The sequence below is a fragment of the Helianthus annuus genome, chromosome 7 (assembly GCF_002127325.2).
Source record: "Helianthus annuus cultivar XRQ/B chromosome 7, HanXRQr2.0-SUNRISE, whole genome shotgun sequence".
NCBI classification, from domain to species: Eukaryota; Viridiplantae; Streptophyta; class Magnoliopsida; order Asterales; family Asteraceae; genus Helianthus; species Helianthus annuus.
Window position 1 is genome coordinate 145,708,335 of NC_035439.2, and position 21,126 is coordinate 145,729,460.

At 39.7% G+C, this 21,126-nt stretch overlaps 3 protein-coding genes across 3 annotated transcripts; 1 reads left to right on the forward strand and 2 right to left on the reverse strand.

Annotated features, from left to right (window-relative positions):
* Positions 1-1,850: 1,850 nt before the first annotated feature.
* On the reverse strand, positions 1,851-17,997 carry LOC110869142. The gene is made up of 6 exons (XM_022118432.2): positions 17,627-17,997; positions 17,450-17,518; positions 16,050-16,176; positions 15,893-15,959; positions 2,255-2,346; positions 1,851-2,180 (listed from the first exon to the last, which is right to left on the reverse strand). Exons 1-4 carry the CDS (start codon positions 17,716-17,718, stop codon positions 15,930-15,932), a joined length of 318 nt encoding a protein of 105 aa, XP_021974124.1. The 5' UTR covers positions 17,719-17,997; the 3' UTR covers positions 1,851-2,180; positions 2,255-2,346; positions 15,893-15,929.
* LOC118480504 lies at positions 9,314-10,208 on the forward strand. Its single transcript, XM_035975407.1, has 2 exons — positions 9,314-9,586; positions 9,681-10,208. The coding sequence occupies exons 1-2, from the start codon at positions 9,317-9,319 to the stop codon at positions 9,990-9,992; spliced, it is 582 nt and encodes a 193-aa protein (XP_035831300.1). The 5' UTR covers positions 9,314-9,316; the 3' UTR covers positions 9,993-10,208.
* Positions 11,883-13,987, reverse strand: LOC110867172 (protein FAR1-RELATED SEQUENCE 5-like). Its single transcript, XM_022116303.1, has 4 exons — positions 13,692-13,987; positions 13,318-13,576; positions 12,633-13,205; positions 11,883-12,539 (listed from the first exon to the last, which is right to left on the reverse strand). The coding sequence occupies exons 1-4, from the start codon at positions 13,985-13,987 to the stop codon at positions 11,883-11,885; spliced, it is 1,785 nt and encodes a 594-aa protein (XP_021971995.1).
* Positions 17,998-21,126: the final 3,129 nt, after the last annotated feature.

Genomic DNA, 21,126 nt, shown 5'->3' on the forward strand with positions numbered 1-21,126 from the left:
AAATAAAAACTTAAAATGTTATTTAGTTTCTAGCAAATCGAATGCATTCCACCATATACACGAGTAATCCCATCTGCTAGCCAAGAGCAACACCGACTCGAATCACACACCTGCAAAACAATCTAACATACATGCAAAAGTCAGCTACGCTGAATGAGTTCTAACAGTTTAGTTGAAGCATTTAAAACATCCCAAATGCTTTATTTGAAAACCAAAACACCATCATTTTAAAACTACCATCGTTTATTAAAATACATTAACATCATTTTAAAGTTTATGACTCCAACCCGTAACCCAAAACTCCACCTATATCCTCGGTCTAATCATCCTACCATTAATCCTTTTTGATATGGATCAGATTACTTAGACACCAAAGGATAACCCCCAATACATCTTAATTCATAGGACCATGAACCAAACCGACTCGTAACTAGAACATAACAATTAATGTCCTAAAAACTCAATTGTAACTTAATCTCGTCTGACAACTACACAATTTAACACCACTCGACAACCGCATAATAGAACATCATTCGTCACCCACATCATTTAACATCATTCGTCAACTACACAAATAATCATCATTTACCCACCATTTAACTAACGTGAAACATATAAGCACATAAGGTGGGAACCTAACACATCGGTTGTTGCCCTTAGGCTATCATCATTTGCCCTCGTCAGGGCACCCTCGTTAGGGTTTCGTCTCATCCAATTTGACCCCGAAGAGTCCGTCACCCACATAATACCCCGAAGGGTTCATTGTTGCCACAAGGGCTAATCATTAAACATCTCAGTGATGTTTCTCGTGACCTGACGACACCCCGAACGTAACGTCGCCATCACTAGTAACCTACATCTCGTGATCTGACGCCACCCCGAAGGTAACGCCGCCATCACTAGTAACCCACATTCGTGACCTGACGCCACCCCGAAGGTAACGCCGCCATCACCAATAACCCACATCTCGTGACCTGACGCCACCCCGAAGGTAACATCGCCATCACTAGTAACCGGCATTAAGCACCCCAAGTATGCTAATTCACTTAAAACACATAGATACACATATAAAGTTAAACACACGTTAACTACCCAACAACTACTACCTTCACGTTCCCGCTACCACTAAGGTTCGGAACCTACGATAGAGTTACCAATTAAAATTTATCATGACACAAATAGTGCTTTAAATATCAACATCTACCACGCCCCATACCTATACGACCTCGACATCACTAAGTAAACAACATATGCCTACGCAGGACTATAAAGCCAGATTAATCACTACGTCGTACAAAAATATTGTTTGTGAAAAAAAAATGTTTATAAAACATTTTTATCGCATAACTCGTTAATATATAAAACTCATGACACGTATGAAAACATGTAAAAAGCATGTATGCTCGCCCCCAAAAATATTTAAGAGAAAGGGGATTAGAACTCACCGGTTGCAAAGCTTCCGGTCCACATGCTAACCGTCTCAAACTGCGTCCTCAAACCAACCCTTTAACCGAATAAGTCAGGGTTACGAACCAAAAAGATATCCATCGTGTTACCCGACCCTAGATCCAACTTATCAAGTAATTAGTATTCATCGCTCATGCATCGCATACACCCGCGCACATATTTACTACAAATATGATTAGAACTAGGTTATTTTACCTGCCGCACAACTCAAGTAATTTGATCCCGATAGATTTAGTTTTCCAATGAAAAGTATTCTTCTGCGACCCTTCTTCCATTCCAGCATTCTTTTTCAGTACCCGACACCAGTGCGGAAGAAGGTGACAATATATCGTGTTGCGCGACGATTCAGGTTAGCTTGATTAAGTTACGGTTGCAAGCATTGATCATGTTAATAACATTATCATTCATCGACTATAGTGTCGCGCATAGAGATTATAATGTCGCGTATAGACGCGGCTAACAAAATTTAGGACATCTAGAGATACATGTTGAAGTCAGTAGCATACGTATAATGTTAATTACAAGTTTTCCTAAGGAAAGCCGTCGTGGCTACTTATATACGCAGCAGGTGATGTACTTGTTTGGTGCTTTTTGGATGTAGGCTGCCATTTCACCGTGACTTGTTTCTTTAGGTGGACAAAAGGTATGTCTATGGTTAAGCTTTTAGTCGTCCATTCCACCTTTACCCGGCCTTTTTGGTGGTGGTTGTGAATCTACAGTTAAAAAACAGTGCTGATGTCAATTATCATATAGTGCAATTTTGTTTTTTGTTTTTTTTTTTGCTTACCAGAGAACTGCAGCTGCCACTTTGCTGAGGCTTCGATGTTTCCTTTTTGGGCTGGTGTTGTTGGGTTGGGCGCCTTGACTGTGGGGGCGGGGCTGGATGAACTTGTTGCATGAGCATCAGTAATACTAAGGCCAAGTTAAATTCATATACATACACACACAATCGTTTTGTAATACTAATTAAGGACAGGTTAATATATATATATATATATATATAGAGAGAGAGAGAGAGAGGTTAACATACAAAAAGCCTTATCATACTTCACGTACGCGACAAGCAGAACCATCAGATCAAGGCCATAATCACGCATGGATCAGTTAATCACGCATGAGAGCAGTTATTTGGTGATAATCACGCATGGGAGGTGATATCACGCATGGAGGTGATAATCACGCACGTTATAATGGTAAAAAAAATAATCACGCACGTTATGTTTTCTGTCGCGTAGGTTAATGTAGGTTAAGCAGTTTTGTACATTATACTTTATCTATATATATATATATATGTATATATATATAGAGAGAGAGAGAAAGTATAATGTACTTCAAGGCTTAACCTACATTAACATACATGACAAAAAATATAACGTGCGTTATTATCATAGAACGTGCGTGATTATAATCCCATGCGTGATTATGTGGTCCCATGCGTGATTATGTGGTCCCATGTGTAATTATGTGGTCCCATGCGTGATTATACCTCTGATCCAACGGTTACCATTGTCTCCTACGTGATGTATGATAAGGCTTTTTGTATGTTAACCTTACTCTATATATATATATAAGAAACCCTATCTTTTTAAGAAAACTTAGCAAACCCATTTTGAACCATTGATTAGCTTACATCAAACTTGATCAAAGGCCATGATTATTTTAGTATGAATAAAAATAAAAAGAAATAGAAAAGACTGCCAATTTGTACCATCCAAGGGCATTTTCGGAAGTTAACATACACATTGGGAAGACAGAAACCACTGCCATGCAGTAGCAGTCTAATCAAAGAAGTGTAACAAAATTCAAAAATTGATCTTCTTTTCCATTATACTCATTTCTCCACTCCTGTTCATGTTTCTCTCTCGTCCCTAACCCTAACACAATTCAAAAGTTTTTCTTCTTTACCATTCAAAAGAAACATTGAAAAGCTACTCCCCCAAACCCTAACACAGAAGCCGATAGTGTCCAGCTTGGAGAATGAGGAAGTCGTTCATAATCTTGTCGTCGTCGTTGAAGCTGAAACGATTAAGGAAGATTCAGACTTCAAGTAAAAGGTTAGTTTGTTGTTATCCGTCATGTAAAAGGTGGTTTTCTTCAACGGATTATTGGAAAATGGCACCTGAGTTAGTTTTCTTTTATATATGTAGGACTTCGAAACACAAGTTAGGGCAAAAAAGTTCTGATAGCCCTAGCGTTGTGATTTTATCCGACGAACCCAAGCCCGGACCTTCCAAACAACAATCTGACTTTGGTCCGACCCAACGGGAGTTAGGTTAGAATTTTTATGTTTCTGAACACTTAACATAGTTCAAGGTGATCTGTATGTTGATAGTGTGTTGGATAAGAAATTGGGCATAACTGAATTTTGTCGGATGCCTTGCAGTGTATGATGATACCGATAGTGTATTAGCAAGCCATGGGAATAGACGGAAAACAGGTAACGATTAAGCAGTAATATTGTTTATAATTTGTATAAAGTATTGTTGGGCTAATCGTTTTCCTTACGAATGTATCGGTGCTAAATGAAGGTTGTGTGGAAAGCAAACGGGGACATAACAAAAAGCACAGTGGTAAGTTCCTTTTGTTGCAATAGAGGCTAATTGCGTATCCAGATAAATCTCATTAACATGTTTGAAACTGTAGGGAAGAAAAGCATTGTCGGGGATATTTCCGGGTGTGGAAATAAAAGAAAACGTGGTTAGTTAAATACTGTTGGCTTTGTTTAACATGTGTTAATTGGGCTTGATCTTGAAAATGCACTAACATGTGATAATCAGCAGGTGAAAGAAACAGCGCCGATGATAATTATGGCAATGTAATGCGAAGAAACCGTGGTTAGTTATTTTTTAAGCCCTTCAAAAATTTGGATGTTACGAATGAAAAATTCTTACATGTTATCATCGGTTGTTGTAAAGTAGACTAATTGTTTGGAATGTTGTTGTTTCGTATAAAATGTTATTTCAGTAAGTAGGGCAGAAGTGACGGCTACATCGAAGGGCGGAGCGTTAAGGACCAAAAAGAATAAGGGTTCTGATGAAAATGGGAAAGGTAAAGCAGGGAAACCAAAGGTAGTTGGTAACAAACCGGAAAAGGTTCAGAAAGCTCGTAAGCGAGCAAAAAAGGATGAATTTCCAGGCATAAGGACAAGATCTGCACCATTGCAGTTTTATAAGTGTGTACGGGCATTGACAGAACAACAACGTGACGCAGTCAGGGAAATGGGCTTTGGACGTTTGCTAACTTTCAGCGTTGATGGTTTGCCGGCTAAGTTAGGTTATTTTGTTGTGGACAATTTTAATCCAGATAAAATGGTGATATGTACGCCTGCCGGTGATATCAAGGTGAACAGGAAAGTGATACATAAGTTATTAGGGATTCCGACTGGTGGACAAAAGTTTAGTTCGATTGGTAAGCTGCCGATGCTGACTGATGCCATTACGGATTGGAGGGCGAGATACCCGGGGGCAATGGTGCCTCCAACAAAGATGGTGAAAATGATTGATGAGTCCGATGGCGAAGACAGTTTTGATTTCAGGATGGATTTTGTAATGTGTTTTGTGGCAGTGCTGGTTGATTGTCATAAACAAAGTTGTTTACGGGAAGAAATATTGGAGTATCTGGATGAAGAAATGGACTTTGCAACAATAGACTGGTGTGACCTTGTTGTAGAAAAGCTGAGAACTTGCAAGGATACATGGAATCGGCTTGACCCACAAAGTTTCTTCGTCGGTCCTCTAGCGATTCTGATGGTAAACAACTTTAATTATTTTAGATAATTAACATGTGTTAGAATAGTTGATTATTCCCGTGCTGAACGGATCGTTGTTTCTTGTAGTTGTTGTACGTTGATAGCATTGAGTGCACGGGGATGGAGGTAGACAGTGCGGTGTGTCCTTTAGCTTTTTGGAACTTGAAAAGATTGAGAGAGAGAGAAAGGCTTGAAATCCTTGCTGGTGGGTTTGGAACAGGACGGTTTAAAGGATTAACACGTCCCAGAAACTATAACGTGGAACACTGGGCAACTAAAGAGGTAAAGTTAGATGCTCTAACATGTGTTTTTTGCAATTAGTATATGTTCATAGTATGAAAAATGTTGAAAAACTATTCTCAACAGGAGAGGTTGACGATAGTACGACAGTTAATAAACGTGACAAAGAAGAACAAAGTCAAAATTGAGGGTATGTTAGAATCGCTATTGGTGGAGAGCCATGAAGACGAAGAAGTACAAGAGTTGAAGGCAACGTTTGAAAGTATGTTTGAGAAGAAAGTTAGTGAAAGGGAGGATCACGATGACGCGGTAGATTTAGCGTCACACAAGATCAATTCGGTCTTGGGAGATTTGAGAAATGATGAAAGGATTCACATGGACGAAGGAGAGAACGCTGGTTAGTAACTGTTATTGTTTGTGTTATTTAGTTAAATTTTTTGTAATCCATTGATCGTTGTGCAAACGATTTCGTAGGGGATGGCATGGACGATGATTTTTCGGATGGGTCACCAATAGCGAGCTTGTACAGGAAGTCGCTTATCCGGCAAAACAAAAAAATCAGTAAAAGTAGGTTGAAAGCAGTAGGATCTTCAGCGATAGACTTTGATGCCCAAGAAGGTGTGCTGACGATGTTTATGAAATGAACACGGAACCACGTGTTAAATGTTATACCTTTTGTGTTGGTTATCATTCTTAATTTGGTCACTGTAACACATTTTGACGGTGCTTCAACCTGTATTGATTGACATTTTTTTTGGATGTGCAGCTGATGTTGCGGGCCAATCATTCGTAGATGATGGTGGAGAAGACTATGCTGAAAAGATGGAAGATGGTGGAAAGTCGGGTGAGGTGCGGAGATCTGCAAGACTTGAGAAGTTAAAGCATGTTAGGGAGACAGAAGAAGGGTTTGTGACCCCAAAAAGGAGAAAGACAACTATGAAGTTTGGTGGACAAGACACGGATGGTGGCAAAGAAAAAGGTAAATTGTTACATGTATTACCCATTTTAAGAGTACGTTTACACCGCAAAAAGAGTTTATGTACCTTTACTGTATGTTATGGAATGAAATGTTTACTCTAACACACGTCAAGGTGATAATTATCGTATAGTATAACCTTCCTTTGTGGTTGCAGCAGATGGTGGGGGGGAATCATGCGTATTTGCTGATGGAACTGAGTGTACCGGAGCGCTGGAAGAAGGAGGTATGTCGTCGCGGGTAAGGAGATCTCCCCGTCTGAATAAGTTGAAGGATGCTTCCGAAACGAAAGCAAGCTTTGTGACCCCGAATTGCGAGAAGACGAAAATAAAGATTGATCGGGGAAAAACGGATGATGGCAACGAATCAGGTAAGCTGTAACATGTGTTACCAGTTTCACCATACATTTAGATTTTGAATTAAACGCGTAGTTTGTTGCTCGTTAAAATTTAGTACCTTCTAATATGGGTACGTGTCTGAAACCCATTTAATATTCATGTGATGTTATAGGGTTAAACAAGGCTAAGAAGCAACTGGAAGAGAGAGAACTGGGGTTTAGTGAACTTGGGCAAAAAACAAATGAAGTCGTGGAAGGTGATAAGAGTGTTCATGATGCTGGTAATTCAAGTGGAGGTGACTGTAGTGTTGGTGGGGCCGAAGAAAATAAAGGAGCAGGAGGCGTGGATAAAACTGATGCTGAAGAAGTGCATAAGCCGCTGGGTTTAATGCGTGCAATACTGCGTATTAAAGCAGCAGAAGTGCATGGTGCTCGTGGTAGTTCCCGTACCCCTTTAATAATGCCTGACTTTAAAAGTGTGCTTTGTTACTTTATTTTCTTTAACATAGGGCATCTTGTCTGGACAGATTACCGTGGTCCCGACATGCAGTTTGTTAGTAAAGAGGAACATAGAGTGGATACAGACAATAAAGTGGGTGCGAATGACAATGATGAACAGAACACCGATCTTGAAGCGAATGACGCCAAAAAGGATGAGATTTACGAAGCAAGGTTTGGTTGTGATCAAGAGGTGGCCAAAATGGTCGAGATGGAGGTCAAGGATAGCAAACAGGATGAATGGAATGAGAAGGAAGGTAATCTTCGGAAACCGTTTTTTTTTTGTTTAGCCATGCTTAGCCATGCCTTATTTATTCGAAAAATGTTTATGCAAGTACAGATCGTAAGATTGAGAATGAAATTAGGGCTGCATCTGATGGAAGAAAAGAAGAGAGTGGTGGCGTCGTGTTTTCATCTGCGGAAGGTGCTGTTAATGATAAGGACGAACATGGGGTTCTGGATGGCGAAGGCAAGGGGGCTATTGATGAGTGTGACCGTGTTTTTAACGGTAATTATTTAAGGTTTTTCTGGTACTAAGTTGTGCATGAGATGTAACAGCATTGTTTTATGCAGCTGCAGAAGGTAAGATTGAGCATGATGGGATGCATGCTACTATTGTAAATATGCAAGGGTGCAGTAGCGCGGGGGTAGACTTAGTTTCGGGCGACGGTTTTGAGAAGGCCCATGTTGTCGATGGAAAAGGGAAAGCGACTGAAGAGGTCCCTCCTGCGGAGAAGAATGGTAAGGACTTTCATGTTCTAACATGTGTTAACTGGTTTCCTACATGTATCATTTAGTGAGTTAACATATGTTAATCATACACACAGTGTGCGAAGGCGATACCGTTTTTGATGAACGGAATTTAGATGGCCCGAATTGGAGTCTTGGGATGACACAAATTGGGGGTCAATTCGACGTGTCACAGGAAATTGGTACGATATAGCATTAAGCAAACTTAGTATTGATGGGTTAGTTCGAGTCATATATAATATACTTATTTGCATTAAACGTGCATGTTGCACAAGTGGGAAGATGGATGACATTCCTCGGACAGAAACCGAACGTTCCGGTGAGCTGAAACACATTCATTTATCGCATCAATTGTGTTGTAATTTTTTATGCGTTACGTCAGCTATTTATTTTATATGTGTTAGGCGATATGGAGGCTACCACAGACTTGAGCATGGTTATAATGGTAGACCCAGTTAGCTCCTATGACCCGGCCATTGCAATCCACAAAGGTCAAACTGGTCTGGAATCTTGTGGGGGTGATATGTATGAGGTGGAGGACAATATTCCGCTAGCAAACCGTGTGCGTATGTTGGCTGAGTTGGGGGCACAAAAAAGGAAACTCCCTTTCAGAGAGAAGGTGGCAGCGGAACCAAACAGATCACCTTACTATATAAGGACTGTTGACATGGGCCAGCCAATAACTAAGAAGGAGACAAACCTGTGGGAGTACATATACGCTAATGAAAGCCCATTGCACCTTTTAAGTGGGTATTCTCGTAGGAAGCAGGCAATGGAGGCAAACGTGTAAGTAGAATTGCAACGTGGATTCTTGTTTTATAGTAATAGGGTAAACCATCAACCAAGTTACACACTAGATAATTGGTTATTTTTTTTTCCGCAGGAGGGAACAGGGTTCGTCGTCGGTGGCTGATGTAGATAGTGCGATACACATGGCTGTGTAAGTAGGGGGGTCACCGTACGAAATTTTAGTAAAACAATAAATTACATATGTTAACGTATGCAATTTAATTTATAATTTGTACATCTGACACCAGGGAGTTGCTGTTTAGAAGCCCTACCCATGTACAAGCGTCTCGGTCTATGTTCAAGAGTTTAAACATTGGGAATGAGGTCTCGGATGGTATTATTGACTGTTGGGCGGAGGTGCTAAACTTCCAAGAGAAAAGAAAATCACGGGAGGCTTACAGTAGGCAATTCTTTGGTACTAAAGTTGTGGTGAGTGTCATGTATATATAGATTACAGTGTGGCGACTTTTTGACCTTATTAATTTCTCTGTTGTGCTTAAAGTTTCCGTGGATGCTCACATCTGAGGAAGGCGGAGTAGAGGCGCGGATGCACAAGTTTCGGCTTGGGATAAGAGGTGCGGTTAACAGAGGTGATTACGTTCCTGATTTTCGAAATCAAGACATTGTTTTCTTCCCTATATTGGAGCACAAACACTTTTACTTGCTAGTGTTTGAGTTACGCGACCCCGGGATTTATGTCGTTGATAATGACAAAGCTCGACAAGGTCAGTTGATAGAAGATAGTGTCTACTACCTACACAAGGACACAGCGTATAAGATCGTAAGTTACAAAACTGACAATTGTATCACAAATAAGTGTGATAATATCGAGGATCTGCTTTTTTTTTTACCATGGCTTGTGTATGCGTATGCAGAAAGATATGTTTGTGCAATATCTGCGGGAGGTTGGGAATCCACGAGCCGATGACATAGAGTACTGCAACATCCAGCGTATGCCGGTTCCTTGGGCGACCACCGCAAACACAACTGATTGTGGGGTCTTCTTGATGCGGCACATGGAGTGCTATATGGGGAAAAGCCAAAGTTTTAACTGTGGGTTCAGCACGAGTGGGGCGAGGAAGATGGCGGAGGTGAGAAAGTTGAGAAAGAGGTATGCGGCGCACATATTATATTCGGAGGTGAATGTGCTGCTGCCCAAAATCAAGGAGGATTGCCGAATAGAGTAACACGTGTTAGGGTGGTTAACACATGTTACTGTAGAACCATTGTGCATTAATTGCGCCAGCTATGTTTTTGGAAACATGTAATGTACTTTGATGGATTTGGGGATGTTGCTTTAAACTTATTGCGGGGTAGGTGTTTTGTTGGGTATGGCATCGTCACGATATCTTTTTGGGGATAGACTATCTATATTCAATATGATGTTTAGTTACTTGGTAATTCTAAGGTAATTCTAAACTCTAAAGATTATTGATGTGTTGTTAAATGGCGTAGAATATTATTAATCTAGTTTATTGACGTAGTTTATAATATTTTATTAGAAATTGTTTTGTAACATTATAGAAAAAGAGAAAATGCTGCTTCCAAGGGGAACAGTCTTTCTAAAAAGGTAGTACGAATATGGGAAATTGGGGAAAGTTGTTGGCAGAATACTACAAGCATAGGGGTTGGTGTCTATAAAACAACTTTATTGAGAAAAGGAACAATTGCTTTTTATCACCTTTTGGTCACATCCAAGTCAAGTCACAAAGACCTATATTAAATGTAGCCAGGGAACACCTCTATAAGTATTGTAGTGAAGAACCAAATTCATATTCTGTAATACTTCACCACTTCAGTTAACCATAAACTGGAAGATGTCCCAAAAGTCTTTTAATGTGATGGACCCGTGTGAAGGTAAGGTTACGGCTAGCCAACCAGGCATGGAGAAGCGGAAGCAAAAGGGGAAGGAAGCATGTGAGGGCCGGTACGGGGAGGTTAACGAAAGAAAAGGGTCTCACCAGAATGGAGAAGACGGGAAAACTGGAGTAGCTTCTGGTGAAGATGCTTCAGAAAGAGGAACCAAAAATGTAACTGATGTAGCTGGTGTGTCGCAAGAACCGTCAGGCCGAAGGGAGCACGTTGTTCCAGATGATGAAAAGTTGAAGGGGCTACCAGATGAGTTGGTTAGGTTGCTGACGGATCCAGACCATGAAATGTGTGGTTGCCCGTTGTGTCCATACTCACCCGAAATAATCCAGTCCTGGTGTTACCATGACCCATGGGAGAGTGAGCGCAGCCCCTCTCCTCTGTACTTTCATGATGAGGAATTTCCCACACCATGATGAAAAGCTTGTTACAAATGGAGGATAACAATGGATAGTTAGTATGTTGAAAATGGTTGAAGATGTGTTAACCTGATGACCCTATGTTGTAACAAAACGACATACGAATGTCGTCTTGTTGGTATTTTATTATGTTTTTTTTTCTTTTTATGTAACCTACTAGTAGAATGTTTGTTTAAGTTGCTTAAAGTCTACTTCTATAACCTGACGTGGTTTAATATATATGCTGTTTTTATGTGGTTAACACATATTGTTTTGAAACTTTCAAGTTTACAGACCCAAGCATTACGTGGACTAACATGTGTTAACCAGCTGTTTTTATGCCAGATTGGGTGGTTAACAAAGATTGTTTTGATCCTTTCAAGTTTACAGACCCAAGCAGCTGTTTTTATGCCAGATTGTGTGGTTAACAAAGATTGTTTTGATCCTTTGAAGTTAAAAAGACCAAAGCATTATGGGAAATAACATGTGTTAAGCATCTGTTTTTATGCCATCGTAAAAAATTAAAACACAGAAAAACAGATATCAAAATGCAGATAATATTAAGATAAACCGGTTAATAGACCACAGCGGTCCCCGAAGATCTTCGGTCCTACAATCACAAAAGTGGCCAAAGGCCATAGAGTTTCTTACAATCCTATTTATGGTTATTGGGACGAAAATAGTTCCACCTTCTTACACACGTAGCAGAGAATAGCAGGATGATGTCAAAAGACTGTTACATGTGTGTAAGAAGGCCAAAATGAAGAGTCTCCCATTACATAGTACTACATAAAGATTTTAATCAGATGATCAGTCGCCAGTGGCGGTCTGCCTTTGTTGTTCAGCAGCTGCCTTTGCTGCTTTCATTGCAGCCACCTTAAGGCAGTTGCGTGAGTCGTGGTCGTCGACATACAGACCACAACGCTTGCATAAACGAAGCTGCTTTGGACGTTTTGGTGGTTTTGCTTTGGCCTTCTCACCGGGCCCAGAAATGCGAGTATGAGTACCACATCCTTTATTGCGTGCAACTTCTGGATTAGCAACTTCGACTGGAATGTTGATTGGCTGTCCAACTATTTCTTCCATTTGACACTCATTTGATTCATTTTCAGTTGTTGACAAAGGTTGCTTGGAAAGAACATTGATCTTGAAATCCCTGAGTTGGTCAACCAATTTTGCCAACGCATCCTCGTCGGTTCTGGCAACATCAACGCATTCAGTAACGAGGTCGAGGATTTCATTCCGCATAACGGACGGTGCATGTGGGTTGACTCCGTATCGACTGGAAATTGAAAAAACATGTTTGGGGAGGGCATCTCGACGCCACCTATCGTTTATGTATTGTGGTGGAATCCTTTCAACATTTTTCAAGCGATAGACGCAAAAGACATGGCGACACAGATATCCGATACGTGTGAAATTCCTGCATGAGCAACTGGCCGATTGATCCACATTGTTATACGTAACCTGTTTTGAACATAGACAACCAAAAAGAAAAGCCCTTTAGATGTAAAATATGATAGAGGATGGGGAATAATGAAATTGCCTAACATGTGTTACCTGATAGACGTTTGTGATGTTGTTCCTTTTATCCAAATGAGTGACGTCTATCAGAAGACTGGAATCGCTGGTCTCGGTTTGGTTTATGATGTAGCATAAAAACTTCCTTTTAATTATCTCTTTTTGAACTTGCGCGAAAACAGCGTTTGTGTAAATGGCGAACGTGTGCTGTTCTATCGCTAAATCAGTATTGCCAGTGAACATTGTGGATGAGGTTTTGAACTTCGAAACACGTTGACGATATCGTTGGCTGTCTACCCTATTTTCAAAGCACATCATAAATTGTACAAGGGTGTTTGCGCTTGTTGAGTTAACCTTGAAGGCAGCGTTAGAGCTTTCGCAGCGGGAGGTGGTCTTCATCAAGCAACACATGGGCAGTTCCTTGAAGTAGGCTGGTACCCAGAGATGTTTGATGTTGTACATGTCGTTCAACCAGCTGTGGTCTTGAAGCCCAAATGTTTGTAGGAGGTCATTCCAGCGGGACTCAAACGTTTCAGGTTTGATATAAACATTCCAAACCAACCGGTGAATGCAGGACCGAAGATCAGTGTTATCGAGCACGTCGGCAGAGATCTGAAAAATTTAATAGTTATAACACGAGTTAGATTAAAACAGTTTGAGAAGACATATAAAAATAGTGTTATGTTGAATAACACATGTTAAGGGTTAACAAACTTCTGTATACCTTGGAGGGTAGTTTTTTCATTATATGCCACATGCATAGACGGTGTCGTGATTCGGTAAAGACCATAGGAACAGCTTGTAGCATGGATGGGTCTTGATCACTCAGCACGAGAGTTGGTTGAGTACCGTGTGCCTTTAAGAAAGCCTTAAGCAACCACACGTAAGATTCAATGGACTCGGTTGATATCAAACCCGCTCCAAATGTAACACATTGGAAATGATGATCCACACCCGTGAATGGCACAAAAACCATCTTGTACCTATGAACAAAAAAATTGATTTGATGTTAACAATATGAACAACTTTTTGGGGTTAATATTGGATACTTGGGGATCAGGCCTAACATATGTTAAAGTGGGGGGGGGGGGGACTAACCTGTTTATGCTGTAAGTTGCGTCAAACGCCAGGACATCGCCAAAAGCTTTGTAGTTTAGCTTTGAAATCTCATCAGCCCAGAATACAGAGGACAACTTTCCGTTTGATACAGTGTAATCAAAAAAGAAGTTGGGTAGGTTGTCAAAACGCTCACGCAAGCGTTCAAGGAAAACTTGTGCGTCGCGTTCACCAATAAAAATTCGCAGCTGGTGGCTAAAGTTTTTAAAATCGACCGGCGTCCCATTGACATTGTGATGCCCTCCTTTTAAAGCTACAAGACATCTATAAGCTCTCATTGGTCCGATGCGGTTTAGACTCATGTTGTGAATGAATTGTTTCGTGGAGAATGACAGTTTCCGTGATATCTTGCTAAGATCACGGTTGTAACTCTCAACAAGTTCATGATTATGAATATCATTGAAACTCAGAACTGTGTATGAATCGTTCGAGATCGAGACTAGTATGCTTGCCTTACAGTCACACCATGTGAAGGTGGTCCTCCGGTGCTTAACAGAAGATTCATCTAGGGTGTCAAAAGTCCTCTTTGGTTGTGGTTTTCCATATTTTGAGCATCGGAGATACTTGTGTGTGGGAATTCCATTCCAGACTTTAGTTTGCCCTTTTTTACAGAAAAACCTGCTTCAAACGCATAAAGTTCATACATGGAAAGAACATCCTCAAAGGTTGGATAAGATTTCCCACACACTGGTATGAACTTATCAGCGACGTTAGGAATCCAGTAACGGGTTCCCTGAGGGGTATCAAAAACAAAGTATGGATTCGAAGGCCCTGTACCATAAAACGAAAAAAGTTATGAATCTGCAATAAATGGCATGACAAAAAAGGTTATAAATCTGTGATATGAGAATAAAGTGGGCTCCCATTGTCCATTGTACAACCGTCTAACTGGCCGCGTGATGATTTAGCAAACATAGAAGGACCATGAGATGATCCAGAAACAGCAACAGTCATGGGCTGCATCTGGGAATCTTGGGATGCTACATGTGAACATTATGGAATATGTTTGAACAATGCCATATCTGGTGAAGAAATAAAACAAGACAAGTGTATAGAAAAAACAAACCTTCTTCAATATCCATAACCTGGTCATCATTAAACGCGTTGTTCATGAAATTGTTGGATACCACAACATCCGGGGATCTAACAGGGGCTTCAGATGACCGAGAACAATCAACATGCATATAAGTGTATACAGAAGCTTCGAATGGAACAAGTGAACATGGCCATGCAGTATAGTTTGGATTATTAGATTAAAAAGTTGTAAAAGACAAAAAAAAAAAAAAAACAGAACTTCTAGAACAGTTAATTGACATATATGGACAAACCTGGAGCATTAAATTCCTCATCATTTTGGAAGTCGCTGCAAAAGAACCGGTTTGGGAAACTACGGACCGGCGACATTAATTCTGAGGTTGGTGGATTTGTCTCCATGGATATTAATGGAGTTACTTGCTAATTTGGTGTAAAGGTGAAATGATGTTTCTCTGATGAGTGATGAAGAAGATATAAAGGAAAATATGAAAAAGAAATATGGAGGAGGGTGAATGGTACGATTTGATGGGCAATTAATGAACATGTCACCTCATATTGGGGATAGTTCTTGGGGGTTAATATAATTTACTAATATAACCTTGATGTCAAACTTAAAAGAAAGGGATCTGTGCAACGTGGCAAAATGTAAGCCACATATATAGTTTGCTAAGTTTTCTAAAATAATGGGGTTTTTTACTAAGCATTATCCTATATATATATATACACACACGCCATAACATAACATGATGTTTGTAATACGCAAAACATGTCCACCTTTGCTATCTTATATTTATACAACTGTAAAACCTCATATATATTAACCATAAAATCGTACACAGAAGGTCCCTCAACTGTATTGTCTACAACTAACCGGCATGAAGCCACATCTTGGAACACCGACGCCCATGTTAGTAAGTTTTTTTACTCAGTTTTAGTCGACCTATGCTTGTGTAGATGATATGGAGCTCAGTATTCAGTTTAAACATATAACGTTCCATCAGTAAGTTTTCTCTAGAGGCGTTATTGGTAAGACAGTCGGTTCAAGCCATTCGTAGGGCCGAGCACTCGACTGTGTGATCTTTGTCGGTTTAGTGTAATGCATTTCTCATGAGCAACAAAAGAAGCAATTTAGTTGACTGATTTCATACCTGTTACCCGACCCAAAAATCTGAGGGTTTGCAGCTATCACCAACGAAGTAGAAAAGGCCGTTGGACCTAAACATGATTAAAAATAAAAGCAATAAGATAAATAATGAAACAAATTACGAAATATAAAGCAATGTAAATAAAAAAACAACTACAAACCTGAATAAAACTTAAACTATCACAGTTAGCAACTGACTTCTCCAAACAACAAAGAGCAAAATCCAACGACTGCTCCATGACAGCAACAATTATCAACCATTTGACCATATCCACTAATGTGTTGAATCTAGAACAATTATCATATATAACAAAAAACCACTTAATTTATAAATTTATAAGTGCAATTTAGTCTCTTATATGGGTTTATTTTTATTAATTTCCACCCCAAGTAAAAACTATAAATATAAATCCAAAAAATAAAATAAAATTGGAGGGCCCGAATTTTTGTTTCGCTTTGGGCCACCAAAACGGTTGAGCCGGCCCTGGCCAGACAGTTGCCGGACAATTAAAAGTGAGCTCGCTTAAAATAAGACCAAAACATACCAAGCATATTAGATAACAAATGCCAAAAACATTTAAATCCATAAACATATACCGAATTTGGGGCATAGCAAGTAGCATCAACTGTATATACTGCATCAAAGCTAATATTAGAAACCTACATCTTCATTAAATCAACCTGTAGCATTTTGGATAAAAAGAAATTACAATCAGGTCCCACTGTAGCAAACGTAAAATGACAAAAGAACCTTTGTAAAGCCATAGCACCACAAAATTAGCTAACCAATGCTCCGGGATATCATGAGCCAAATCTCAATCAACTGCCGGGATCGCCATAATAACCGTCACCGGAGGTAAATTCTTCTACAATGGTTTGGATCTCGCATACGTGAAATCATCCTTCGGCGGATCTTCGCTGGGCTTTTGCCCGCATCCGTCACCTGGTGGAACTCTTCGACAACATCGCGGCCGACCTAATCTCCCGTCCGATGCCGACAATCCCCACCGTCACCAGCCATGCAGTGGCAGCAAGGATGATGCTCACAATGTGTAATAAACTATAAGTAATCAACACCATATAAAAATCCTAAATGCAATCATAGTATATCATGTAATATAAGCTTACACACTTCTTCATGTCATCTTATGTAAGTTTTATCAAACACTTTGTAACATTTCATACAACTTTTACTTTGGAATATAAAACATCCGGATCAAGGATCATCTGTTATAGGAATGATAGTGTTAACCAGTATCATACTCAAACATATGACAGATCCCAAGTTAGATTTGTATAACTAAAGGCTACAATTCAATTTTTTGATAATCGAATAGAAGCCAATCACATGATATAACGCGGATTTTAATTTTGTTTAGATGTAAAAGTTGGGTCTCTAACACACATTATATTTGTCCTCCACATGTGCATAGTTATTCATTTAGGCTGGATGTAAATAATACAGGGGGTGTACAGTTTTCTCCTTCTCTTCGTGTAGACATACATAACTTCGAACAAATATCAAACAAATCTAGATGAAATCAGTGAAACAGAACCATACCTCGAAAGAAGACAAAATTTTGACAACTTTCGCCTCAAGCTTTGTCGTCGTCGGATCAGCCGGCGTTGCCTGAATAAAAAGGAGACGGTGAAGAGGAAAAAACATAAATGAAATAAAAAACTCTAATCTGAACATAGGTTTTGCTAATCACAACTTTAAGACCTAGAAAAATTTTACCTCGTCGTTGCTACATTCGCGTTCACTGTAACCCTAGGGTTTCGGCTGTTGATCTGAATCGACGACGGGACCCCAGAACCCACAGCCGTCATTGTCGGCTTCTACCACCGATAACATTATTGTCGTCATACTATGACGCTTAACCCTCGTTCACCACCGCCTTCTACCATCGTTTCACGCGTCCAAACCACCACAACCCACCACCGGTGGTCTGACCAAAGGCCAAGAGGATGGTCGGCGGGAGACAATGGTCATTCCGCCATCACCGCCGCTCCTCTCTCTCCCATTCTATCGCTGCTCTCTCTCTCTCTCTAATCCCGTGCGGTATGCTCTGTATCTCTCTCTCCCTGGTGCGGTGGGTTTTTGAAGAATGGGGAAGGGACGGTGGGTTTCAAGCTGGTTTTTGGATGCGTGACATAGCTGATTATAAAAGGAAATTACAAAAATGACCTCAATTACTGTTCATTCTCTTTGTTTTTTTATCATATATAGATTCATGAAAATACATGAGAGAGAAAAGAGGAGCTAGCTAGCAAGCTTAAATAATTAAGATGCTAGCTAGCTTGGTTTTAGTATACAAAATCTTCACGTCACATTCTGTTCACAAGCACCCACATTTCAATTTCAATTTATTTTATACATCTGAAAACACCAAGTCCCCATGATCATTCCAACAGAAAACCATAACTATTGATCGGCTCCCATGCATTGCCATCATTCTCATGCACCATTAACAATTTTATACATCATCATCTCGAAATTTATATCCATGTTCATAATAATCCATTCATACCTTGCACCTTCTTTGAAGTACACACACATAGTACACAGATCTAAGGACGCACTCAACACCATAGCTTCCATGCCTTTCTTCACCATGATGTATGATCCTCATCCTAACCCATCTAATTCGTAACATGTTCCATCCCTTAATCAGATGCCATCTTCAACCCCAATCCATGCGATTTTGTATCACGGCCAAGCCGCCTACAACCGTTTCACCGTTATCGCTACCACCTTATCCGATCACCCACACACCATCGTCAACCACCCAACTCATGATACATCTTCACGCGACTCCATCGTGACCCTACACCACAACCAACACTCACCGTCCTCAACATCATCAACTTTCATCGTCCCCGCCACGCCGCTCATCTATATCACTGTCATAGTATACCACTGACAACATCACCGGAAGGACCGAGCTAAACCACCCCGGTCACCACTGCGGAAACACTACACCATCTCCTTCTCTACAGTGCATTATACCACCTCCATCGTCCTCATCACAGGCTACCCCCTCGGCCACCACCATCGTCCTCCGTCACCTTCATCATCACAACTTAAACGACCACCTAAACCAAACTCCACTCGACTCTAAAAAAACCCCAAATAAGCAACAACCATAACAAACAAACAGATTGGAAGATTACCTTAACTGTGACTAGAACCCAAGAACGAACCTGAACCGTCGCATTCCGTTAGTTCTTCTCATTCGTATGGCGGCAGTAGTTTAGGGCATTTGCAAGCCCTAGCAGATGATAGGTTTTAATTCTAAAAAAAAAGAATGTTTTGAAAACAAAACATATATAACACGTAGGTGGAATTTTTAAAGAAATGATTAAATGGATTATTTACATTACGCTCCCTCAAGTCTTTAGTGGATGCAATTCTTTCTAAAGCTACTAAAATCCGATTCCCATAACAACAGTCTGATCCCTAGAGTTTCATATCACACGTTCCGTCTTAAAACTACATTTTAAAGTTATTCACGGGATCCTTTAAATCCATTAAATAAATATTTTCGCATTAGAAGAACCTGTTGACCGATCCACATGGTATAAATCCGGGCAGTTGATTCGTTTAAATATTACTTGGTGAATTTTCCGGATGTTACAGAATACGTTGTAGATCCGTGAGATTGACAATTACACTCTATTTGTAGACAATTTTTATACATTCGCTAGACGGAAAATGGTTCAAAAATATTTTTTTGAGTAAATTACAAGTTTTGTCCTTTATGTTTACATCAAATTGCAGGCCAAAAGTTTACAGGCGGTGTCCTTAATCTTTCAAAATTTTGCACGTTTTGTCCTTTAAGCCAAACCTAGTTAGAAATCTCAGTTAAAAACTGTCATGTGCAATGCACATGAGGGTAAAATGGTAATTTCCATCACCCTTACACCTTTCCTTCTTCTCCAATGATTTAAACCTGCAATTTAATTACAAGTATATGCTTTGCTAATTTCTTCTTGTGGGTATCTTCAAACATCCATCGCAACACCAAAAACTCATTTTATTCAACTTTATCTCATCGATCATCATCTCCCTGTAAACAAAATGCTGGATAATCCAGACATGTTCAAATCAACCGCTTGTCTCGATCCACCCAGACCGATCCGTTTTTTATCACAAAATGCAGCTCACTCGTTCAAAGGAGAGTTCATCAGACCTTGAAGATCACACCCGCACGACATCTTAGTACAAGAGCATTCTGATCTGATCTCGAGAGTATAGTGTTAGATTGAGTCGAAACTCTGTCTGGTTTACGTTTGTTCGTAATAAAACAACGTTTGTTTACGTTCGCGTATTCCATTAGAACTCGGTTTATCGGATTCCGCACGATTTCCGAACGATAAACCGAATTCACCGCAGAGCTTGTGATCGTTTTGATCCGTTCCTGAACTCACGACATCTAAGAGCTCGGATAGCTCTGCGTGTAATCGTGATTCAAATCGGACGAATTTCGACAAATTTCAGTGAAATCGATTGTTTTTTTTGAAAATTTTAAGTTTTACGGTTGATTTTTGTTGTGTTCCGGATCTTACGAACATCTCAGATAGATTATGGACTGTTTTTAGAGATTAAAACTTGTTGAAATCATAGTATATTGTTCATAATATCATAGTTCATTAAAATCGGACAGATTCAGATTGTTTCGATATGTTTCGATCGAGTTTCGATTAGTTTTGATAAGTTTCGGACTGATTTGATGAAATTCAGTTGAACTTTTGATAAATTCGAACTGTTTATGTTGATTATCGGTTTGATTCGATTGAAATTTTGATCATTTCGGACATTTTATATCGAAGTTTCAATTATTTCAGACTTGTAACATTGTTTTCGGATCTGTTTCAATGATTTACAAACTGTTTTTCTCTAATCAAATCAGAATAGGCTGCTTTTAAAATCAGTTTACATCCTTAACAGTATCGTTGAAAAATAAGTGATATTGCAGGTTATTGTTGTTTTTGGTTAGACATTTTGTTTACAGGGAGATGATGATTGATGAGATAAAGTTGAATAAAATGAGTTTTTGGTGTTGCGATGGATGTTTGAAGATACCCGCAAGAAGAAATTAGCAGAGCATATACTTGTAATTAAATTGCAGGTTTAAATCTTTGGAGAAGAAGGGAAGGTGTAAGGGTGAGGGAAATTACCATTTTACCCTCATGTGCATTGCACATGACAGTTTTTAACTGAGATTTCTAACTAGG

Coding starts and splice junctions, on each gene's coding strand:
- LOC118480504 (XM_035975407.1), top strand. CDS start 9,317: ATGCTCACATCTGAGGAAGGCGGAGTAGAGGCGCGGATGCACAAGTTT. Junction 9,587..9,680: donor AGGACACAGCGTATAAGATC/GTAAGTTACAAA, acceptor ATGCGTATGCAG/AAAGATATGTTTGTGCAATA.
- LOC110867172 (XM_022116303.1), bottom strand. CDS start 13,987: ATGAGAGCTTATAGATGTCTTGTAGCTTTAAAAGGAGGGCATCACAAT. Junction 13,577..13,691: donor GCAACTTACAGCATAAACAG/GTTAGTCCCCCC, acceptor TTTTGTTCATAG/GTACAAGATGGTTTTTGTGC. Junction 12,540..12,632: donor ACATCACAAACGTCTATCAG/GTAACACATGTT, acceptor TGTTCAAAACAG/GTTACGTATAACAATGTGGA.
- LOC110869142 (XM_022118432.2), bottom strand. CDS start 17,718: ATGACGGCTGTGGGTTCTGGGGTCCCGTCGTCGATTCAGATCAACAGC. Junction 17,519..17,626: donor GCGAATGTAGCAACGACGAG/GTAAAATTTTTC, acceptor CTTTTTATTCAG/GCAACGCCGGCTGATCCGAC. Junction 15,960..16,049: donor ATAGTTTAAGTTTTATTCAG/GTTTGTAGTTGT, acceptor AATCATGTTTAG/GTCCAACGGCCTTTTCTACT.